The sequence below is a fragment of the Phaseolus vulgaris genome, chromosome 2 (genome assembly GCF_051622355.1).
Source record: "Phaseolus vulgaris cultivar YP4 chromosome 2, ASM5162235v1, whole genome shotgun sequence".
Classification (NCBI taxonomy): Eukaryota; Viridiplantae; Streptophyta; class Magnoliopsida; order Fabales; family Fabaceae; genus Phaseolus; species Phaseolus vulgaris.
The window spans coordinates 41,212,488-41,229,339 of NC_143499.1; the positions used below are offsets into that span (position 1 = coordinate 41,212,488).

General features: G+C 33.8%; 2 protein-coding genes across 3 annotated transcripts; one reads left to right on the top strand and one right to left on the bottom strand.

Moving 5' to 3' along the window:
- The first annotated feature begins 2,137 nt into the window (after positions 1-2,137).
- LOC137812108 (transferases/nucleotidyltransferase) lies at positions 2,138-6,172 on the top strand. Of its 2 annotated transcripts, none has more exons than XM_068614002.2 (13): positions 2,138-2,455; positions 2,534-2,629; positions 2,706-2,783; positions 3,392-3,472; positions 3,555-3,774; positions 3,855-3,913; positions 4,304-4,353; positions 4,444-4,531; positions 4,628-4,888; positions 4,997-5,089; positions 5,186-5,290; positions 5,473-5,589; positions 5,669-6,172. In XM_068614002.2, the coding sequence occupies exons 1-13, from the start codon at positions 2,390-2,392 to the stop codon at positions 5,732-5,734; spliced, it is 1,380 nt and encodes a 459-aa protein (XP_068470103.1). In that variant the 5' UTR covers positions 2,138-2,389; the 3' UTR covers positions 5,735-6,172. The 2 variants fall into 2 exon arrangements, 1 of the variants encoding a protein (XP_068470103.1); XR_016518758.1 differs by having other exon boundaries at positions 2,153-2,455; positions 5,170-5,290.
- A 1,799-nt stretch (positions 6,173-7,971) lies between these two features.
- LOC137812107 (putative CoA ligase CCL12) lies at positions 7,972-16,709 on the bottom strand. Its single transcript, XM_068614001.1, has 14 exons — positions 16,240-16,709; positions 16,041-16,170; positions 15,709-15,968; positions 15,427-15,628; positions 13,449-13,489; positions 12,123-12,251; positions 11,908-11,981; positions 11,603-11,823; positions 10,262-10,356; positions 9,976-10,192; positions 9,481-9,606; positions 8,902-9,000; positions 8,470-8,676; positions 7,972-8,273 (listed from the first exon to the last, which is right to left on the bottom strand). The coding sequence occupies exons 1-14, from the start codon at positions 16,692-16,694 to the stop codon at positions 8,160-8,162; spliced, it is 2,370 nt and encodes a 789-aa protein (XP_068470102.1). The 5' UTR covers positions 16,695-16,709; the 3' UTR covers positions 7,972-8,159.
- Positions 16,710-16,852: the final 143 nt, after the last annotated feature.

Genomic DNA, 16,852 nt, shown 5'->3' on the forward strand with positions numbered 1-16,852 from the left:
TTTAGTATTTTGTTATGTAAATGTGAATGGTAGAGTTGAGAGAGGATATTGAAGTTTGTTTCTTCCCATTTTGGGGGCAAAGGATTTTCGAAAATGAAAAACATTGAGACTGGTCCCTACTGATTAATGACCATAATGGGAATCAAATGGTATTGGTTCCTTATGGAAGAAGGAATATTTTAGACATTAAAGTTGAGTGTACTTGAAACAAAATATTGTGAATTTTCAGAACCTTGCACTGCACTTGAGTTCGTTTGTCACTTTCTAGCTGTTCAAGATGAAAGTAGACGAAGAGGTTTTAATGCACATTCAAAAGAGTTTGACATCGAGAGTAAGATCTTCAGTCTTTTAAAAGATGACTCTGATATGTTGAAGTAAATTTTTTCAAATTTCAACTCCTAAAAGTAAAAAAGAAAAATGGAAAATGTGAGATGAATTATTTTTTGAAAATTTGTAAGTGATACCTTTTACGCATACTTTTTCAATTCAGATAATGAGGTTTCAACTTATCCTACACTAAAATCTATTTAAACCTTTATGTTATCACAAATTTTTCTCTCTCAACTTCAACACAACAACGACCAACCTTACAGTGATCATGTATTATGGCACTGATTTCTAACTTTAACATTCACTTTTAGCATTTACGTACTAAATTGATTGGCCCATTAATTAGGTCATTTTTAAAATTATTTTCATATTTCTTAACAGAACAGATTATACAAAATTCGAACTCGATGTGTAATACTTGTGCAATATAATCCCTTTGGCTACACATTATAGTACTATATTAATTCCCAATATTGTTATACTTTTAAACTGATGATGCACATAATTATAATTTCATGAAATCATACAAAATGTGGATTCAATGTAATAAATAAAATTTGCAATTATATATAATTTTCATAATTATGTATATAGTTTTTTTTAATATTGCAAAATTTGGACCGTCATACTTTATGGGTTAAAAGAATTTTCAAAGTGAGTTAAAAGATGATATTGATTCTATATTCTATATTCTATATTCTATTTAGTCAACCTATATTTTGTATTAGAATAATTAGATAATGTCATCAAGTTCACCCTATTTTAAAATCGAGGGCAAGAAAATAATTTTGAGAAATCTATATTGTATATTGAAATCCAAAATATTAATATCAGTATTTTTCAATGTTACCAATATTAATATTGAAATTGAAGGGGTATTAGGTTGTATCTATCTAGATAACTTAATGTTGCTAGCATAGGTCTTAAGATTTTGAAGAAGTTAGAAATAGAGTGAAGTGTGTAATTCTTTGACTTCTTGTTGTAAATATTATGTAAAAGGGTTTGGGAACACCCTATATGCTCTCTTTGTTAATACATTTAAAATTTAAAAACTTAATTAAAATTAAAATTAAAAAAAAATCAAATTAAATGGAATGAATACTCAACGTAAAAAAAAACATATAATTTAACATAAAAATCACTTCAATAAAAAAAAAATCAACCACATTGATGTTTTCAAAATGAATAAGCTAGATATTTAGAAAATATTTATTATAAATTTAATTTAAAATATTAGTTTATATTATTGGCCAATTCAAAAGTAGAAGGAAAATATCTCTATTAAAATCAATTATATACAAAAGAATTAACATTATTTTATTAAAACAATTTGAGTCTATTTTCCTTACATGTATTTTTATATCATGTAAAGAATACCAATACACACGAGTATATATATTTATTTTTTTCGCTTTAAAATAGATAATAAAAAAACAATTTATCCACCCATAATATCACTTTTAAGTTGTCATCTAATTATGAAATATCAAAAATAATTTCTTAACTTCACCCTAACTTAAAAATTATACCTAGCATGATTTTTAATGATTAAAAATGAATGCAATCAAAGTTCAAAAAGAATAAATGTAATAACATTACATAAAAATTAATTAACTAAACACGTTTTTATATCTAAATGATTTTTTTTTTCATTATCATTGACCTTGATTTTTTTATTTATTTTGAATATTGTCTTTGGAATTTTTTTTTGTTTTATTATATGATCTCTAAAATATTTTTATTATAGGTTTTGTATGTTAAATTATCATAATCAATGCAAAAGTAAAATATTTTTTCATGGAGACTTGTCATTTTTTTTATTATATACAAAAGAAAAATAAAAAAGTTGTGTGCAGGGAACAAAATTGGTGCACCAATTAAGGAAGGTGCATTTGACATTAACAGAAGGTGGATTAAAGGCGTGTTTGGATTTGTGTTTGGGTTTGGGAATGAATGAATGAGTAAGCGTTTGTAGAATCCTAGATTTGATTAGGGAAATTGAAAACAGAACCCTTCGAAAACCCCAAAACCCTGTTTGGCTTTGCGTTTTGTTGTGGCCATGGATTTTCAGGTGGTTGTTCTCGGCGGTGGCGTCTCCAAGAAGCTCCTCCCCCTCGTTTCTCAGGTTCCCTACGGAAATGCTTCTAACCAAACAGTTTTCAACGCTATTATGTCATATGAAAGCGCTTATTTCTGTCTGCAGGAGCTTCCGAACGCGTTGCTTCCGGTGGCGAATCGCCCCGTTATCTCTTACGTTCTCGAGTACCTGGAGCTCAGCAACCTCAAGGATCTCATTGTGGTAATTTCATTTTTCGCAATCTTTGCTGTTATTGGAAAGGGTGGATAGTGAAATTAGTGAGCAAATTTAACTGTAGGTGGTTGAAGGCGAAGAAGCGGCTCTTCACGTTGGGGCTTGGATTTCAGGGGCTTATGCTGATCGCCTCCATGTTGAGGTAATCGAATTTTTGATATTATCGTTCATTTACCAAACATGATTCATTGTCTCTACGTATCTTGATAGTGACCATAAGCATAAGGGTACCCTGGTCTTACTTACGTTTTGTTTGGATGAACCTTTATACTTACAGAGAAAGCGAATTGAGATAGTAAAATGAGTAGACTCTTTTTGGGGAAACTTCTCATTACCCACTTGCATTAGAAGAGACAAAAGATCAAATGAATTAATTTTTCGTGTTAGTTAAAATCGTCAGCTTTGAAGAAGTTAAAATGGATGAGTTTGATAAATCAGCTTAAGTATAAGTCAATTCTAATTCTTGGGAGATGCTGCCTTAATTTGTTTTACCTTCTTTTGTTCTCTTATTAGTGCTTATTGAGAAGCTTATTTAAACAGGGTCTTTCACTTCTTTTATAAGTTCAAATTAACCTATTGCACAAGTTTGATTTTAACTTGTGGAAGAAGTTTGATTCCTTTTGTTTTTTATTTTCTTCTTTTGCGATTGCTTGTTAAGAAAATGATCTAAATGGTCTTATTTAGTTTTTCCTTTAAAGATTGATAATGCATCCACACGTGTGATGATCTTTTTGTGTAACAATTGTCTAGGTTGCTGCAGTTCCTGAGGATGTGGGCACAGCAGGTGCAATTCGGGCTATTTCTCATCACCTAACTGCTAAAGACATTTTGGTGGAATATCCCTCCCTCCCTTGCCTGTGAGCTCTGTGATCTAAATAATGTTGTTCTTCATGGCTGCATTGATTTTCTGCAGGTTGTCAGTGGTGATCTTGTTACGGATGTGCCACTTGGTGCTGTTGCAGCTACTCATAGACGACATGATGCAGTTGTCACTGCTATGCTCTGCTCTGCTCCTGTAAGTGGACCTTCAGAGTCAGTATCCTCTGGCGGGAAAGATAAAACCAAGAAACCTGGCCGCTATGATTTGATAGGGCTGGATCCCACAAAGCAGTTTTTAGTTCACATAGCAACTGGTTAGTTATATAGCTTTTACTTATATATGTCATATTATTGTTATATTTGTGTTCACGTGGAATCTTGCAACACTTTTCAGGAGCAGAAGTTGAAAAGGATCTTCGAATCCAGAAGAGCATACTCCCTGCAGTTGGTCAGGTACTTTTTTTTCTCGTGTCTGGACCTTCTTAGTTTGTTCCTCCTGTCTATAATTTCTCTAATATTATAAGTGTATCGTTCTTATGGTGTGAGATTTAACTTGCTATTCTATAGCAAAACTTTATATTTTCATTTGCTATTTGCTGTTATTGCATCTCTTGTTCAGAACATTGACCAACTTTATTATCGGAGTTCTTTTCTGTTTGTGATTTATGTAGAGATGGAAATTGGTTATCGTGTTTTCAGAGTTAGAAAACTGTTCATTCTGACAATCTTATAGAAGTAGCAGCTTCTGTGAAAATACGAACTGCTCATCTTAGTAATTGAAAATTAAAAGCAAGACTTTTTCTATTTCTTATTTCTCTTTATTGTTTTTTGTCATTCCTGTAGATAGAAATAAGAGCTGATCTGATGGATGCCCACTTGTATGCATTCAAAAGGTATATTCATTTTCTTTTTAACTTCCTTCTTTGTTCTTTTGTCTTGAATTACTCATTTTTGTATATCCTGAAACAAACTTTTTCTTGCAGATCAGCTCTACAAGAAGTTCTAGATCAGAAAAGTGCATTTCATAGCTTAAAGCATGATGTATTACCATATCTAGTCCGGAGCCAACTGGTTAGTTGTTAATGGTTCTTCAAGAGATAGGTTAGGTCTTGTTGTACTTTTATTTAAGGATTCTAACCTTGTTCAAATTTTCTAAATGAGAGTTAGAAATCAGAAGTATTATTTAATGGTATGCCACAAGTGGAAGAAAATGGGACGGAAAAGGTTATATCTCAAAGCAATCAACAAATGGTATCTCAAATACTTGCTAATGCATCTGAACCAACCTTTCATCTACGGCATGCACTGGGTTATTATGGTTCTACTTCTGATCGAAAAACCCACAAATGCTGTGTGTATATTGCTGGAAGCAGCAAGTACTGCGCCCGCTTAAATTCTATACAAGCATACAATGACATAAACCGAGACGTGAGTTTGTTGTTGTTACGGCCTTTACATGCTATTATTGCCTTACATTTTTTTTTCTTTGGTATAGTTCTGGTTGCTTTTGCATTATTCATTTTTATAATATGACAGGTAATAGGAGAGGCTGGTCATTTATCAGGGTATTCTTTCTCTGCTCAAAACAATATTATCCATCCTTCTGCAGAGCTTGGGGCAAAAACAACTGTGAGTTACTTGAGTGGTCTGATATACAGTTTCTGGAGCATTATTTTTGGTTTTTCTTATTTTTAGGTTCATATAAGTAGTTATGATTTGTTGTAGGTTGGACCACATTGTGTGCTGGGGGAAGGTTCACAGATGGGTGACAAATGCAGTGTGAAACGGTCTGTCATTGGCCGTCATTGTCGGATAGGTGCCAATGTTAAGGTGGGATGATATATTATTCTTAAAAGATATCAGGAGGTTTCCTTTTGGTCTTTTGATTTATTTATGGCATATGATCTCCGGCCCAAAATGATCGATCAGCAACACTGTCTGGCATATTACTAATGAGTTGTATTCAATAATGTTAATGCCAAGTTTTCTTTTGACTTGCTTTATGCATGCAGGTTGTTAACTCAGTAGTTATGAATCATGTTTCTATTGGAGACTGTTGTTCAATCCAAGGTTCTGTTATCTGCAGCAATGTACAGCTCCAAGAACGGGCAGTACTAAAAGATTGCCAAGTAATTTGTTTTACCTTTTTCAGGCCATTTTTTCATGATTGCAATTTGAATCGGAATGTGACATTGCTTGTCATGGCAGATTGGAGCAGGTTTTGTGGTCACTGCCGGTAGTGAGTTCAAGGGAGAGGTCTTGGCTAAGAAATGAAACTGAAATGTGAAAATCCAGGCTGGGAAATACATTACCAAATGACTTATGTTCTGCTTCATCACTGCTTGGAGCAAATTTTGTGCTTTTTGCTGGCAGCAGTTACAATTTGGTGTTGGCAGGAGGAGCAAAGATTCAAATACTTCCGATTTGCATGTGTGTCCTTTGCAGTTTCTTTTGCTTGCTATTTGTTTGAAAATGGCTGCAATTGGTGTGGAATATTCATTTGTGTAAATGACAACTAATTGCTTCCTCTTCATCACAATTTTCTGCCATTTAAGTTCATGTTACAAGGGACTTTCGGTTGGTATCTTACTGCTGAACTAAAGCGGTGTAATCCAGGGCCATCAGTTTTGTATTCGAGCAAATGCAGTACCGTTGACATTTTTGTTTTTGTTTGAGATCCGGTTATAATAATGTTTACTTGAATTTGGTGTCTGCGAGTGTTTCCAATTTACTAAATGGTCTCTAGAGAATTACAAGTCTCATTGAAGCCACTACCTACATTTTTATTGCTAATAGTGGTTTTGCCAGCAGCAATGGATTTGGATTCTCGTCTGTTTAGAGTTAACAGGATAGGTTCTGATTAATAAATTCCTAAACCCTTTATTCGGTTTATTGTTTAAGGCAAATTCTTCCTGCACCATATCAATTTTAACCTCCACCATATCAATTTTTTAAATTTCCAAAACTACCCTTATTCCAAATTAAAAAATCTAAAATAATAATTATAATTGAGAAATAAAAAAATACATGCCGGAAAAAAATTCTGAACACAAAACTAAAAATACATGGATAAAAAATTTCAGAATTCAAAAATATGTTCCGAAAATTTAAATTCAAAATATTTCAGATAAAAGTTTCAAAAATAATTTTTTCCATTTTTGTGTAAGGTTATTTTTGTTATTTAAGAGGGATATTTTTGTCATTTTTTAGAGCTGATTGGGTGGCAGGCTAAAATTGATATGGTGGAGGGAGAAATTGACATTGTTTAATCCACTATTGGAATAAAAACTAATCAAGACTGTGAAAGAAGAATGAATGGGGAACATATAATCCTGATTTAGTGGGTTAGTTAATCTTTTTCAATCATATATATTAACTAATAAATGTACTTAATGATTAACATTTAAGAAACAGACAACTTCTGTTAAACTGTAAACTGTAAATAGAAAATGATCCAATTTTATGCTGATTTTGTTTTTAGAGTACCCTTAATAACGTGTTTTAGTTTGTGTACCGGTCGGGACCGGACGACCGCATTGTTCAGATTAAAACTATCTAACTAATGTGGTCACGCATGGGACAAACGGTTAATTCCCACTGAACAACAAACGCACGAAACGCACGTGAGCACTCCCCAGATTTTCGGGAACATCCCCTAAATCCCAGGAAACCACCTAACACGACCCAAAAACCAGAAAACACGTGGCGAACCACTAACGACCCAGAGGGCCCAAGCCCAAGGGGAAGGTACAAAAGAAGGAAAAGAAAGAGAAAAAGGTATGTTTTTCAGATTATTAAGGATTCTCACTGAGAGAGATTACTGACTTGAGCGTCGGAGCACAATCGCAGGTACCCCCACCGGCCGACCGAGGCACGCGAGGAAGAAGGAAACTCGAAGGACAAGACAACTAAGACTGAAGCAGACACCTTGTATCGACGTGGACCAACATTACTCAGTCCCCAATATCCATACAGGTACAGTTTGCTTTCACTGCAAAATGACGTTTAGCGAAAGGGCACAACGTGATTGATTATTATATTTAATTTCATGAAATGGATCTTTACGTTTGGATATATCTGGCGGAAAGTGTTTCTTTAGATCAAAGAAAGACTTTAAAAAGGTAAAATTATTTATAGGAATATTTATAATAATGAAGTGGTGAGGGTAACACAAAAATTAAGTTGTTTTAAGAAATAATTAAAGTATATAATGTAATTTTTTTAACAAGTGTTATTCACTACTGAAAGGCGTAAATAAAGCCCCGTAACGCGTTCATCGTTACTTCTGTCACTCTTTACGTGATTGGAAACAGCATTAATAGTAGCCAATGTTTATTCAGGAAAACCAATTAAATTCATTTATGAAAGATATAGCTTTGAACATCATTCTTTGAATGATAAAAAAAATGCTAAAAGTCTTTGAATACGCAATTTCTTTTTTTCCTTTTTATCAAATCAATGTTCTAGAATTTGTAGAATGATTTTGACGAATTTTGATGTGGGAATAAAAATTTAGAAAATATCTATCAGTGCTTTTATTGCTGCAAGAAGAATATGAATGTTACAAGGAATTGTGGTAGAGAAACATGAATGACAGAGAAAGAGGAACTGAATCTTGTTTACACGCCAAGAACAGTAAGTGAAGAGAATGAACTGAATCTTGATGTATGCCTTGTTCTTTTGTAAATTAATAATGTCACTAAAGTCTGCTCTGAACTGAAAGCTCACGTTTCACTTGATCTCTCAAAACTCTCCTTAGTAATTTGTTGGAAGCTGTTCGAGGAAAGTCCGGAACAATTTTAACAAGGCTCACCTGTAGAGTAACAAAATGAGTTTGTGAACATCAAATCAATAACTTAATCATCAGAAGTCAGGTTAAAATTCCAATAAAATTTCAATTTCCCTTCAAACTTCAAATTTCATGAATATTTAAGTCATTGAGTTGTGGCTTTTCATGATTTACTCAATTCAAAATGGTAATTGCTTGCAATGAACCAAAGGGGTCATACCTTAAACAACGGATTAAGGTTGCTTTGAATGGCTTTAGCGAATTTCCTTTTTAGAGATTCTGCATTTGAATTGTATCCTTTCTTTAAAACTACAAATATAATCAGTTGTTCTGGGCCTCCATGTGCAGGTGCAACACTGATTGCAGCTGTTTCCAAAATGCCTTCATCTGCCCTATCACAGACACGCTCAATTTCTACAGAACTTGTCTGCATATCAGAACATAAAAATCCAGGTAAAATAACAGTCAGACCAAGGATGTCAAGGTAGGAATTTATGAATTTCTGATGAATCCATGGTCAGTAACAAGTAGTTTCCATTCTTATTAATTTATGCTGGACATTGACATGGAAAGATATAGGATTATTACACCATGTGTATCCAAGAACTGGGAGAAGGAGAAAAAAACATAAATATAGCTGGAGATGAGGTACCTTTATTCCACCAAGATTCATTGTGTCATCAGCCCTCCCTTGTACAACGAAATAGCCTTCGGCAGTTCTTTTGATTATATCTCCATGTCTTCTAAGAACCTGCTTATAACATATTACAGATGACAAATTATGGATAATAAACCAGTTTAAGAAGTAGATGAGAATAACAACATAATATGAGTAGGTAACATCACAATTCACAACATAGTCTATTAAGTTACCGTGTAACTTACAATGGGACTAATTGAAAACCTTTATGAAGATATTGATCACTTACGTAGGCATAACAGTGTTTGATAAACATCCTAAGTCGATAGTTAAAGGGTAATCTTATCCTCTCTAGTTTCTTTCTTTCTTTTTTGGATTTTATGTGTGCAATTCGGTCAGTGTGTGTTCGTACAGTAAGACACCAAACAAGCATTATGATGTATTGAACCAATTGATTCTGGACCTTTAAAAAGCCATTAGGATGCAAGAAAAGCCACAAAATACCTTCAGATCTGAATTACTATTGCAAGATAGCAATAACTGAATGTTAAAATAATGTCACGTTGGAAATAGGATAATTGAAGTATATACCTTTCCTTTGTACATTGGCATTCCCTTAAAGTAAACCTCATCATTATCAGCATTAAGCAATCTATCAGTTGCTCCCATATAAATAGGAAACAAGCCCACTTCACCAACACAGGCAACATCCTCTGGCTGTCACATTGGTCAAATAGGTCAAACAAATTAGAAAGCCTAAAAAATAATTTGTCTATCCCAAAACGAAATGGAATCCACTTGGTAAGAGTAAAAATTCTTAAAGACTTGAGAGAATTGAAAATTTGTAACAACACAAACAAACACACACATACAATCTCAAGATTTTGAGATCAATATTTCCATTTAGCCTTATTGGTTCAAAGTCTGGATTATGTAACAACTAACAAGCACTTGACATCCATTATCCATTGCAACAACAAAATTATAGATAAGTATTGACACGGTGAAAGAGGTCTCAAGTCGTTGGCAAAATACTAAATAGTTAGTATCATATGATCAAATAAACTACCGAGAAAATATTCTTACATAAGGAACTCCATTTTCGTCAAGGATGACCAAACCAGTTGTCATTGATGGTGTACTAAATGTTCCAAAAGCTTGGGGCTGCAGTGGACTTCCCATGAGGTAAGAAGATGCAAGCTCAGTGCCTCCACAACATTCAATGATTGGTTTGTAATAAGACCTCGAAGAAAGCCAGAGGTCATCATCAACATTTGAAGTTTCTCCAGTCGAACAAAATGTTCTGCATATAACCTCAGTTTAGTTCAGTTTTTCATTTGTTACTTGATGGTTCAAACTAACAAGAACTTACTTTATCTTTGTCCAATCCAAGCCCTCCATGCATTGTGTATTCTTCCACGTTTTTACTAAGCTCGGAACTGTTCCCAAAATAGTAACACCTGCATCCTGAACAATTGCAGTTGAATGGTCTTTCAGCAATGTATCAAATTCTATTGATGCAGAATACAACATCACCTACAACAGTTAGTACTACGCTCATGTTTTATTGCTGCGTTTATGTTTGATTCACCTCATCCAGAAGCAACCTCTTTGTAGCTAACTCAGGTTCTAGCAACGAAAATCTTGCCTTCTAAAAGGTTATTTTTCCCTTACATTCAGGACTAGAGTACAGGGGTTCATTTTCCACTAGAAGCACCTAGTCGTTGAAGCTCAGCCAAATAACTGCACAAGGACAACTCATTTTTCTCTTTTCTTTTACCATAACAGAATTACATAACTTAACATTCTATGGACATAGCTCACCGACACAATACTTTTTTTGTCATCACAAACTTCATCTTAGTAATTCTATTTTATGAGACAATTTCTTAGAAAACTTCTTTTTACCTTGTTTTGACATCAGCGTGGCCTACATATGCAAATTGTTTTCACACAGGATAGGAATGTTCATGAGCTATGCCACTGTAGATGACACTAACTTGCAACCATTTCCCTCTACATCCCACTGCATCATAGTACTTCATTGCATCCATAATTTGGAAGAAAAATCAACTAGCCTAGTATAGTTCCCATTCAGTCCTGCTACTAGTCAGTATGTATTTTATTTAGCATACTGTCACAAAGTCTTAAGTGATTAAACGTTAATCACAAATAATGACCATGTTAGTGTGGGTTTAGTGTAGGCTAAACCTTCCCAATCTTAATATTTTATTATTATTTGTATTTATCGTACACATTTATTAATTTTTAGAAAAAATTTAGTGTGAGTTTTACGTTTATTACACCCACGCTTGTTTTGGTATTTTATTTTTTAAAAAATGTTAGTGTGGGTTAAACCTTCACAATCTTAATATTTTATTATTATTTTTTATGTGTGTGCTTGTTTAGCGGATGCAATACATTATTATTATTTTTTTTAAATATCTAGCGTGAGCTTTATATTTACTAAACCCACACTAGTTTTATTTATTTATTTGTTAGAAAAACTTAGTGTAGGCTTTACGTTAACTAAACTCATGCTATTTTAATTTTTTTTCTCTCTTTCATTTATAGAAGGCTTGGCCCTCACTATTAGCAGCCACTCTATAGCCTTCACAATTTATTAGCAGCTAATTCAACATTTTCTTGTAGTGCATGTTGTTATGTTAATCACAAATATATAGGAACTGAAATATTAGAGTTGGACAAATACCTGAACGAATTTTCCAAAACCATGGCCTAGAGGAGATCCATGGTACAGAGCAAGAGTTGCACCGGATAGAAAGCATGAATATATAAGAGTTGGGCCCATCACCCATCCTAAATTTGTTGGCCAGCAATAGACATCTCCAGGTTGAATATCAACAAAAGCCCATCCATCTGCAGCACTTCTTATGGGTGAAAGTTGAGTCCAAGGAATTGCTTTTGGCTCCCCTGAAAATTAAAAATGTAACTAGAAAATCATTATAATGGGAGTTTCTTATTGATGTGTTTCACTGTTCAAGGCAGAATCTTTACCTGTGGTTCCAGATGAAAACAGTATGTTAGTGACAGAATCAATTAATTGATAGAATGGAGTGTAGTGATGTGACCTGCCACGATTTAATTGTTAAGGTGAGACAAAACACGAGAAATATTGCAACTTCTCTCAGCCCATTTTTTCTGTTTATGGGATCTCTAGTAATGACTATTTTAGACACATAATAATAGACACATTTTAATGTATACATTACCTGGGATGCTGTCTGCTAGAAGAAAGAAAATCCTTCCATGATAAATCACATTCTCTTAATTGCACACCTAGATCATCACCTATCACAGGAAGCGCGATAACTTTACATGCAGCTGCCTCAATGACTCGACTGCAAGGAGAAATAAGCAGAATGAGCCGGTGTTCTATATGTAAAAGGAACAACCTTAAATTTATCTAGCATAAGCTACAAGAAAGCTTGAAATATTCTAAGTTTTGCTTCGTAAGCATTACGCTTTCTTATAGTTTATGCTAGGAAATGAGACATTCCAAGTAGAAGAATCGTATTGAAGGAGAATTGAAGAAGTACCAAAGTTATGCTTTATGAATGGAAGAGACAGATGCATACTAAGCATCCATCTAGCATAGAAAAGAACAAACTATTCACCTGATAAGGTTTTTGGTACTTGGCCAGTCCTGGAACCAACTAAGACACTGGTTCAAGGTCCTATATTTAGTCTATTTAAGTAGAACTGGTACAATTCAATGACATTATTTCAATTTTTACATAAAGTATTAATTAATATTAAGCAAAACATAATATAATTACAATTTTAAAGAAAATGCAAATGGCATTACTTATAACTGATAATATTCAAAATTAAACATGAAACCAAATCAAATATGTCATAACATATACAATACCATATATATTAACTACCACGATTTGAACCAGACTAACTGATTTCACACCAGCTCTCAGTAAGATCAGTTTTAAGAGTTGAGCAAAGAAATTGGTTAGAACTGTTACTTTGGTCTGGTCCCATTCTGACAATTGTGCTTGATAGAATCCTTAGAATCAGAAAAGGTAGTATGCAAAAAAGATGACTTGAGTTTAAGATATCAATTTTATTTCATAAGTAAAAAATATAATTTTGCCACAATATTCTTTTATTATGGTCCCATTAAATATCTATTAACTAGACTCACGCGTATAAAAAGTTCCATTGAGGCATTTAAGAGAAAAAAATAAGGGTTCTACAAAAACATTATTTCATTCAGCTTGACTCCTATATTCTAATAGAATGACTTTTCTGTGTTCCATAACAGATTGAGTTTTCCTAACGTTGCCCAACCATGTATATCCATGCTCAAATGCAAAAACTTCTCACCAGCACGTGGACCATTGGATTGAACTCAAACCCAAGTAGCAAAAAGGAACATGCCATTGGAACATTTATGAAATGATTGTTATATAACAATACTATAACAAATATTGAGCTGGTAATTGTGCCAAAAGTTAAGGATTTCTGAACAGATAAACTAGATAATATGATCTGCATAATGCAACAATATGGAAAATAATTACCTGTACAGAGGGAAATTCCTGCCACCTCTTGATATGAAATCCTGAAACAAATTCAAGCTGAGTAAATTAACAGTTCGAATTTATCTTTGAAAGTTCATCATGTAAGTGCTTATATTAAAGATCCTAAATGTGAGGACAGCTAGGATCAAACTCTTTACCACTGGACCAGGATAGTTTTAGACCATGTCAAGGATCCGTTCTCCTAAAAGCTTAATCTATATGTTTTTATATCTAAAGAAGATTCCAAAGGAGCATCTACAATTTATTTTACAAGAATATATTTTTCTGTCTCACTCCTTAAACAAGAGTACTATATGTTCAACACTTAGAATTTGGACTTGGGTCCAACTCAACTCTAAAAAGTTAGCTCATGAGGTGAGGATTGTTACTCCACTTTTATATATTTGTGTGTGTGGGTGTGTACGTGTGTCATGAGGTGAGGATTGTTCCTCCACTTTTATATATATGTAAAATGAAATTTCTAACACGCTCCATTTATGTTCAAAATTGAACATTTCGAGTGGGATATTTACAAGACTGGATATCTCGTATAGTCTGATAATAGATCATCCAAAAGGCAAATGCGAGGAGAGAAGAATCTGGACACAAAATTTAACTTAATCTCATAAAATTTATTTGTAAAGTGAGAGCTGCTTAAGCCTTGTAAGGGCTACATAAGACATATATCTAACTAATGTGGGATCTACAGCCATATTTGTAAAATATGCAATAACAATGAAAATTTCAAAATTGTTCAATATTTCAACATTCATAAGATTCATGATTTCAACATATTCTTCAATATTTTGATCTTTATAACTCCAGGTATAAACAAAAGTAGTTTGAATATTTGAGAGTACTATTACAACTTGTTTCTATAATTCTATTAGATGAAAGATCTAAAACAGACGGAACTAGGAAGCCAGGATCATGGCATTGAACCTAACCCTATGAAGGAACTATACAACTGGGTATAATAAACGATAGTTTCAAGAACCAAATATCTTAAAGCTTCAGCTATAAAGCACAAGCACAATAATAGTTTTTACGTTTAAAATATCCTTTCGTGAGAACCATTTGAGATTGAAGCACAAAAGTACTATTGCAGTCTGACCTTTTGGTGAAATTATAATTTAATTAAAGGAATTTGTCAGTGAGGACATAACTCTTGACCATTTGGTAGAACAGTCTCCTAAAAGTTTAATTTGTCAGGTGCAAGCCCAGAAACTTTAATTTCTAACAGATAGATGGGAATATTACAAAATGTAATAACAATATATGACAAGATCATCCATGTAATTATCAGTTTATAATTTGGATAATTGCTATGCTACTTTTAGGCTGTGAGTGTGAAAGTGCTTGACTAAAAGGCAGGAAGCCTGGGATAACCATCATCTTCATCTAGAACTCAAATATATGTTCATTATCTGTTCAGATTTATCATATGGCTAGACATATTAAGATTTCATTCACTTAGTGTCCTAATTGATTTTTGCTTAACTTCATTTAAAACTCTCTGCATTATGAAATCTAATTTAATAAGCACATTTTAATCACTAAAACTGCTACCAACATGGTTGTTAATTTCTGTCAACTCCTTGCATGCCACCCTTTAACACACGACATACAGCTTTCAATGCAGCTACTGTTCTAACTAATTCATATTTATTAAAACCATGACTAATAAGTTTACCGAAAAAAGGTCCAAATTATTTTAACAAGTTCTACCTGAATTAGGTATCCGTGAACATCGACTGTAGGTTGAATCTCATCAAATAAGAAACATTTAATGAAATTAATTTTTTTAAGCCATAAGAACAATTTAGTAATTTTAGCATTGCTTCACACACACTGAACCCTATAACACGCAGAAATTGGTAACTAGGAGAGAACAAAAACAATATCGATTGAATAGTCCACTTTGAAGAATAACAGGTTACTATTAAAGTCATAAACAATACCAAATTTTAAACATCACCTGAGTGAAAATACCCTTTGCTTTGGAAACACGCAGGCGAGTTGCAATTTCTTTTGGTGCAAAGCTATCAGCTATTGATACCACAACACATCCTGCTAGAACAATGGCTAGATATATAATCACTGCATTGACTGTCATTTGCATGTCAATTGCGATTGCATCTCCTTTCGAAAATGAGGCATCTATTGCATTCGCTACCAACCTGGAAAAAACACAGCAAAAACTATGAAAATTACTGCAACAATAAAAAACAAAAGGGAGAGTGTGAGTTGAAAGGCCTACATTACTTGTTGTCGGAGTTGTTTAAGCGTGATACCATTAACCTCGGAATCATCAAAACCTTCATTTCTCCAAACGATGGCTAAACTGTCATCTGGTTTGTAGGGATGTGAACTGGGCTGCACACAGCAATCAGCAATGTTGAGGACAGAACCGGGAAGCCAGGTCCCTCCATGTCTAGAAGGGTCAGAAGTATCCAAAATGCACTTGGGAGGTTCAACAAAGGTGATAGAAAGTTCCTTGAGAAGAAGGGACCAGTAGAGCTGCATTGACAATAAGAATTAACGAAGAAAGAAAGAAAAGAAGAGATGTTAAAGAGGCATTGGGTTGCTTGCCTGAGGGTGTTGAACAGAAAAGTTGTGAAAGAGGGGATAACTGGTAATAGGGTCTTTGTAGGAAGATCCTAAAAGCTGAGGGGCATGAGTTTCCATGAAACGGCCAAGGTTGGTGCGTTTGGAGTGGTCCCTGAAAGAAAGAAGAGAAGTGAGTGAAGATTGTAGTAGTGAAAAGTGTGAGAAGCAGAGAAAGACTTACAGAGAAGGGAACCAATAGAGTGGAAGAGAAGCATGATGAGTGTGGAAGGCAGAGTGATAAACAGAGTGGAAGAGAAGGTGATGCAAGGAGTGTGGAAAGGATGGTTTGAGGAGTTTGAGAGAGACAAGGTGGCGCCATATGAGTGAAGGGTGGTTGTCGGAGTGGGAGGGATAGTGAGAGAGAATATCCCTCAAAACGCCGTAGAGTTCATTGGCTTGTGCCAGTGTCAACCCTGCATTCACCAAATCTTCCACTTCCAATTCCCTCACGCTCTTCACCATCGCTTTCTCTCCTCTTTCAACCCTCCAACTTGAATCAAAATTTGCAGAGGGGTTCTTCAGTTTTTGAATTTGATCATGCAGTCTCTTCACACCACCTAACACTTCCAACCCATTATTGTTAGAAAAAAAAGTATGTTGACAAGCTTGACTTCCCTGTATTACACCTACCCACATACCAATTTAAGGGATTTTTTTGTTGTCATAATAGAGTAATTTTATATGGATAATTTTTAAAATATTATTAAAATATTTAATATTTATTAAGTTGATATAATTTTATTGTGAAAAAATTATAACAAAATAACACCAATTTAATATATTTAACACGGTTT